At 31.2% G+C, this 7,545-nt stretch overlaps 1 protein-coding gene across 3 annotated transcripts in view; it reads right to left on the bottom strand.

The window, feature by feature from the left end:
- Positions 1-472: 472 nt before the first annotated feature.
- LOC144973245 (gamma-butyrobetaine dioxygenase-like) overlaps positions 473-7,545 on the bottom strand; it is a 21,457-nt gene continuing 14,384 nt past the window's right edge. For 2 of the 3 annotated variants that reach the window (XM_078915468.1, XM_078915478.1), the window contains exons 12-16: positions 5,445-5,505; positions 4,478-4,531; positions 3,211-3,279; positions 2,580-2,681; positions 1,094-1,336 (exon numbers count right to left, since the gene is read on the bottom strand). In XM_078915468.1, coding sequence (XP_078771594.1) covers positions 1,229-1,336; positions 2,580-2,681; positions 3,211-3,279; positions 4,478-4,531; positions 5,445-5,505 — 394 coding nt within the window. In that variant the 3' untranslated portion in view covers positions 1,094-1,228. Of the gene's footprint in view, positions 1,337-2,579; positions 2,682-3,210; positions 3,280-4,477; positions 4,532-5,444; positions 5,506-7,545 lie in introns of all 3 variants that reach the window. The other variant, XM_078915459.1, reaches the window with a different exon arrangement.

Raw genomic sequence — 7,545 nt, 5'->3', positions numbered from 1 at the left:
TTCCAATCATATCAGTAGCAGCTGATAGTTTTCTACAGTTGTAACATTTTATTTTCTCAGAATCAAAAATTCTCAAGTCAACTATTATTCTTGTAAAGCGCCACTGAACAATCTCAGTGGATATTGACGCTCAAAAAAAATTATTTATTTATTATTATTAGTATCATCATCATCATCATCATCATCATCATCATCATCATCATCATCATCATCATCATCATCATCAACATCATCATTATTATTATTATTATTATTATTATTATTATTATTATTATTATTATTATTATTATTATTATTATTATTATTATTATTATTATTATTATTATTATTATTATTTTTATTTATATGCTGTACACGGATTACCTTTTTCAAGTACAGATATAATTACAACAAAAAAAGCACAACATAATATCAGATTTACAACCAAAAAAAAAACATCCTGAATATATAGGAAGATAAACAACATGACTTATTAATTTGTATTTTATTCTGGTTACATGAATACGTAAATGACAGATTATATTTGAAATCATTTCATAGTATATCGACTTAAGTAATTTAAATGCCCAAAATAGGAAAATATCATATCATTTCCTCTTATTGACAACGACCAACTATGTGAAAATGGACTTCTTCTATATTGCACTACAATAGAAAGCAATGATAATTAGGCAAAATTTGGAGAGATGATAATCTTTTGCCTTCTCTTGTTTGAATTAGTCAATCAAACAATAATCTTTCAGAAAAATAATCTATAATAAAATCTTAGCAGTCAAAATTTCAATAGTATTGTGTACATTACCAAAAATAATTTTCAATGTCGGTTTAACCTTTTAAAAAATAGTCCAGCAAATTAAACAGTGTCTTAACATAATAACAATTTCAATGACAGATGCTTTCAGTGGAATTAAATATCACTTTAAACATGTAACACATTTTCATAATAAGTTTGGAATGTTAAAAAAAAGAAATTGGATTGTTAAAATAAAATTTAAAAAAGAAAGAATAATCATTTGATTTACTTTTTTTGAGACCAAATTTCCTTCTGTTCAACCTCGTTTCATTTATCCACATTTAAATATTTTAAAGGCTAAAGAATAAATTTTGTATTTTATTCATGACTTTGAAACAAAAAGAATAAAAAAGTAACCAACAGATTCGTGAGGTAGCAAAACCTGAAAAGAAATCACGACTTGGAAAAGGGGAAAATAAATATAAAAAAGATTTCTCATTGCCAGTCTATACTTCCAGCTCTGGTTGGCCAACGACCATTAGAGTACTTGTTGTGGAACATCTGAACTTTACTTTGGAACTCTGATATATTGATGTAACAGCCCTGAAACACCCAGAAGGAAAGACGGTGAAAATCAAGTCTAATAACAAAATGTAACATCATAAGCATTACCTGACATTAGAGAATGGAAAATCTTCCCTCCTAACAATCCTTACTGTGCTGTAACAATCTGATCTTTCTATCACTTAACTTAATGAAGAGTGGATTAAACTATATTTTTCTTAGTCTTTTCATTCTGTTTTTATTATTATCCTTATTATTATTATTATTATTATTATTATTATTATTATTATTATTATTATTATTATTATTATTATTATTATTATTGACACTATAATATCTTCTTATTGTAAAAGGAGGTTGGCTTATGTTATATATACATAATTTACATCCATTTTGTTCTCTTGTTACTCTGTCCACTCATCAATTATGTGGTGAATGAATCTAAGTCAATTCATATGTATATATAAATTGCTTTAGGAAGCATCACATGCCTGTCTAAAGGGTTCGAAATTACCACAAATTTCCATTTCATGACAAAAAGCTGAAAAAAAAAACCCCTCAAATTCAAACATTGTACACTGATAACAGCCAAATAGCGCTTTTTATAATCGCACACTTCCCAAAATAATCTGGTGCTCATGATCAACACTTTTTAATATTACAGATTGCCACTTTCTATTGACTTTAAATGACGATAGCATCTGAACTTTTGGTAAAATGAAAAATTTTGACACACTTGTTGAACGTAAGTGATCTCCCCTTTTTTAGCTCTCAACGTTGATTGATTGAATGGAAAAACAGATTGGTCATTCAAACTCTCCACAATGAAGTAATTGTAATTAAAAAACATGTAATTTCTGAAAGAAGAAATCTTCCTCTTTTAAGTTCATATAAATTTTTTTAAAGTATTGTAGTAGGAATCAAACTGATGCAAGAGAAAAGTGGCAAGAAATTGACACAGAAGAATTAAATGCAGCTTGCTGTCATACATGGTTACAAAAGAGACTTGATAGGATGGTTATACAATAAATTTGTTTAAAACAAAAAAAAAAGAAAAATTAAATAAATAAAAAAATATTTAACAATTTGTTAATTTTTTGTTCCTTTCAATTGGGGGGGGGGTTTGCTTTTTAATAATTAATTACAGCTCTCAACACTTATAACCTAAACCCATACCTGTAATATATGGTCTTAAACAAAGTTAAAAGGTAAAAACTTCACATAAATTTTATAAGAATCATTGATTTGTTTCACAATAACTTCATGTCACTTAATAGTTTACCTGCAATAGTCTCCTTCCATTTCCTACATATTCCCTCCTTCCATGAATGACCCTCCGATTGTTGAGGGTTATCATGTCTCCAGGTCTGAGCAGGTGTTCATACTACAAATAATAGATAGCAAAAAGAGCAACATATTTCCATCATTGCGGTAAATTATAAAAGGTTTATAACTTGAAACTCTAAAATATAGCTGAGAGTATTAAATTGTGTTGCTAACATTGCATAATGTCAAATTGTAAGCAATTATGATATTTAAATCAACTAAAAACCACAGAATATATATTAGTAGTAAGTAGTTCTTGTTCTTCCAGAACACAAGGCCCATATAGCGAGGGTTTATCCAAGTTTCTGTGGCGTTCAACGTGCAGTAAGAATTGTTTTGGATGGAATACTAATTTATCACGAAGTATTTTCTGCCTGGTCTTACTGACAGAGCCATCCAAAATCTGCTGAGTGGGCAACTATTTGTAATAAAGCCTTTCTTAAGGTGCCAATTTGCTGGCCAAATCCCTCTGAAATAATTTTGGTTGTTTTAATCTATAATCTATCATATGATGAAAAATGACTTGGTTCATTAACAAACTTCGAACATTCTTTTAAGCAATCTGTGGTGCTCATTCGACAACTTACCATAGAGTCGTGATAATGAACCATGGTGTAAAATACTTTATAGGCTTTGTAGAATGGCTCAATGTATTTCTGTTTGAAACGACAAAGATGGGTTAACATTTAAAAGGTGTTATTGTAAATTGTCGATGGTTTAAAAGAATTCTGAATACAATCTAAGAGAAAAAAAAAACAATTGAAAACAGATTCATAGAATGTGATTTGTGGTTTGACTATACAAAATTGACGTCAAACCCATTGTCATCCTAAAAAAAAAGAGCAAGCAAATTTGAAGAAAGTTTCCGTATCATAACTTTCTATATTGTAAATATTATTATTATTGTTATTATTATAATTATTATTATTATTATTATTATTATTATTATTATTATTATTATTATTATTATATAAATTATTATTATTATTATTATTATTATTATTATTATTATTATTAAATAATAATAATAAGAAGAATAATAAGATTAATGATAAAACAACAATAATATACACAGTCTAGCATTTTCATAGCACTTTACTCTGTATACTTGAGTCTCAAAGCACTTCACATAAATGACTTACTATATAAAAGACCATAAAATTGGACCAGTTTTGATGTTACAACATGGTATTGATTAAAATTACATCAGATATTGATTCCCCGTAAATGCTAAAAAAACAATAGTCTGAACTTTTTCAAACACAAATTTGCTTTTAACACCTGCTCTCTCTCTATAGCTTTTAGGTCAAAAAGAATGAATGACAAAATCTTCTGGCACATTGAAATTGAGAACAAAATTAAGATTTCAAAGGAAATCTCAGTGGTGAATCCAATAATCTAAAGTCAACTCTAAAATTGTAAACAAAAGTCCTTTTCCTGTACTTTGACTACGTATAACCTTGGTTTCATATTCCAATAATGACAACTTTGCTTTTGTAGAAGCCCAAAAATGGTACATTGAGCACTCTTCAACTCACTGGCTCAACTCTTTTAATGGAGGCCTAAGAGTCAAGTTTGCACATCGGCGATGCTTCACATTGCCATAAAATGGACAACGGGTTGCAACAGTAAAAACAGTACAGATGCAGTTGAGCGTTCAGATAATTTTTTTAAAAATTATTTTTTTTATTTACGGGACTGAGGAAGTTGATGGATCGATTGTTGACTAATACTGGTGAGTTAGAATTCCAATCATAGTTGGAAGATTTATACAACTGTTGATTATCTAAAACAAAAGCTTCTATTTCTAACTACTCAAAAACTAACATTTATCAGGTTGACTGTTTTACTCACCTCTGGAACAACAAGGGGAGCTATCAACATGGGCTGCCATAAAACGCTTACAATCTGAAAGATATAAAACAATCACAATGTTATATAGTCATGAAAAGTATTTCATATAAGGAATTTCTGACAAGATAACTAGAATTAATATGTGACCCCTCCAAGCTGTATCATGTCAGGATTCGGAAAACAGGGATTTTAAAGTGGAAATGGCAAAATTATCAAATTTCAATTTTTGGTGTTTTCAGGAACCAAAATCCTTTTCCTACATAAAAAAATATAACAATTAAACATAAATATTGGTTATAAATTATATAATTTTCATGTTTAAAAATGCGACCCTCAATTTACAACAAGAGTTGAATTTCCTTCTGATAGCCACTCTTTCAAAGGTTTAATAATATTAAGTCGCTTCCTCCACCAATAGCATGTAAGATATCACCAGCAAAGAGCATGTCTCAATCCATCTTAGAGAAAGCATGACAGATTCAACAGATTCGTGGTTTAACCAATAATAAGGATTAAAAATTGTAAACAACCCTAGAATATTCCCCAACTACGATACAATTAAAAGCTTCTGATTGGTTAAAGCTGATCACATGCAACAGTTGGCCATTTAAAAGCCCAGCCTTTGTATGCGATGTATGATGCGGTCGGTTGTTGATGCACATCATGTGTATCAGTGCATGTGTTTGTGAGTGTGTGAGTGTGTGTTTCTGTATTTTCATAAACACCACATGCTCTTATTTTCTTTGTTTTACTAGCTTCAATGAGTAATGATTGAGGTTGCTTTGTGACTACCTTTCTTTATAAATGAAATTATAGCATTGTCCTTACAATAGTTAAATTACTTTGTTAGGATCAACAGTTTTCTCATTTTACAGAGATTGACGTCGGATGGAAGATTTGAATTATCATGGTCAAAAAGAAGCTTTGAAAAAAGACAAAAATAGTTTTTAATGAAAACATGACTTACCTCATCCAGGTGATTAACTGTAATCAAAGGCCTCTGAATACGAATATGTGCTGGAGTTTCACTGTGACATAAGAAAATGGACAGGGTGAATGCATATGAAAAGAAAGAAACGAAGAAATCACAATAATTGTTGCAGAGAAATCAAAGAGGGGTTAAAACTGAATGAGCTGATGAAATGCATGCAGATAAGTGCAATAAAATTTTTATTGAAGATTGGATTGGACACTTTAGGTATCAAGAACTCTCACTACCCATAATTATGATAGGACTTAGAAGCAATGAGGCTGAACAAATAAGCAAGTACAAAATCAAATTATACTCCTTTCTCTCCTTTTATACTTCATTATGGGTTTGATTAGTGTATAATATGTCTGTTGTTATTTAAAGTCTAGGTTTTAATGATCACCAACATAATGGTAGATATGCAAACATACCTTATCATAGTTAATAAGATATTAGAAAATAATAATTTCTGAAAACTGGAAAAATGATGAGCCTTTTCAATTTCTGGATCAGCCTAAATAATTAAAGCAAGTTTTGAGGAAATCTAAAGGCCGTGTCTAAAATTGAAAAAGGGTCTTTGAAATTGATACAACATAGCAGGAATGGGGTTCATTTCTTGTTTTATTCAATCATAATACAGTGCACTCTGGATACGTCGACGTTGCCTAAGTCGATTTTTACCCAAGTCGATTTTTTTTCTTGGTCCCTCCCCCTTCTTCCTATATAAAATTAGTAAAAAATAACAAAACTCCACATAAGTCGATGTCGCTTAAGTCGATGTTCTTATCACTCATGACCACAATAAAATCACAAATAAACAAGTATTTCCATTGGTTAAAAAAGCTACCAGTAAGAATTTTCAGTGGTTAAGAATATCCGCGAACGATTGGCGCACATCGATGTGATGTAGGTGCTTTTCCTGACGTCCATGTTCAATGTACATAGGCAGTATTGAATATAATTTTAATTTCTCCATCTCAATTTTTACATTGTCGCAACTTCAAGTTCAATTTTTTTTTTTTTTTTGGTTCTAATCCCAGGCCATCCTATGTAATGGCCCTCTTAATTAGTATCAATTTTATCAAGAATTCAAGTCAAGTCTACAACTACAATGGCAAACCTATCGCGGAAAAGGAAGATTCGATGCATTTGGAAAGTCTGGCATGCCACAGAAAATCATCGCATAGGAAATTGGCATACCAGCTATTTCTGTCTAGACAATTTACAAGAAGCATGACCTTGACCTAGAGGCTCCTACCCTTCCGCTTTTCGCGGAATAATTTCTACATTCCACATTCAAGGCAAAAATTCTGCTTTTCACCTTTCCAATCGAGGAAAAAATTTTTTAAAATCTCTAGTGAAAAAAAAAAGTAAGTTATAGCTTATTTCGTCAGCATCTTCTATGGTCAATCAACACATTTTGTGTGTCTGATTAGTCCCTTCAAAGTGTGTGCTGCTGATGTCGGATAATATTATATGTTTGGGAGGGGGGTTGACCGATGGCGACTCTAATTTTTGAGGTCAATGACCTTGGTAATATTATATGTTGGCTTCAATCGGTAATAATATTATTGAGTACGGTCAGCTTCTTTCCCTATTTAATTTTAGCCCTGTGTACGTGTGTGTGCGTATGTGTGTATCGGCACGGCACTCGCGTTTGTTGATTAGGTGTGTGTGTGGGGGGGGGGGGGAGGGTCCTGACACGGTTAAATCCATCCATTCAATGCTTTGCTCTCAGACGGCTAGGACCTGTGTGTTCTCTAGTATTATTTGACCCCTTTCTTAGTCTTTACACAATCTGTACATTTTTACACATTTTATATTTTATCATTTGAGTACTTTTGGATTGTCTATTACATTTTCTGTTGCAAAGCATGTCATAGTCAATAACAGTAAGTTGATTCGGCTTTTTTTATCTCAAATTCCGATTTTTATGTATTCTGATTCCTCTATGGGGCTATTGGGGGTAGGAGCCTCTGATGACCACTACAGAGACCGCGCGATATGAAGGGACATACTTATTCTAGCTTGGTTTGCTTTGTTCACATGCGTTTTTGCTCATTTGGTTACACTCCGGTTAAGTTGATTTTCGGATAAG

The sequence above is a fragment of the Berghia stephanieae genome, chromosome 1 (genome assembly GCF_034508935.2).
Source record: "Berghia stephanieae isolate SIO BIC M18660-M18661 chromosome 1, UCSD_Bste_1.3, whole genome shotgun sequence".
In the NCBI taxonomy this organism is placed as follows: Eukaryota; Metazoa; Mollusca; class Gastropoda; order Nudibranchia; family Aeolidiidae; genus Berghia; species Berghia stephanieae.
The sequence above is the reverse complement of the archived record's forward strand: the minus strand, read 5'-3'. Positions and strand labels throughout refer to the sequence as shown.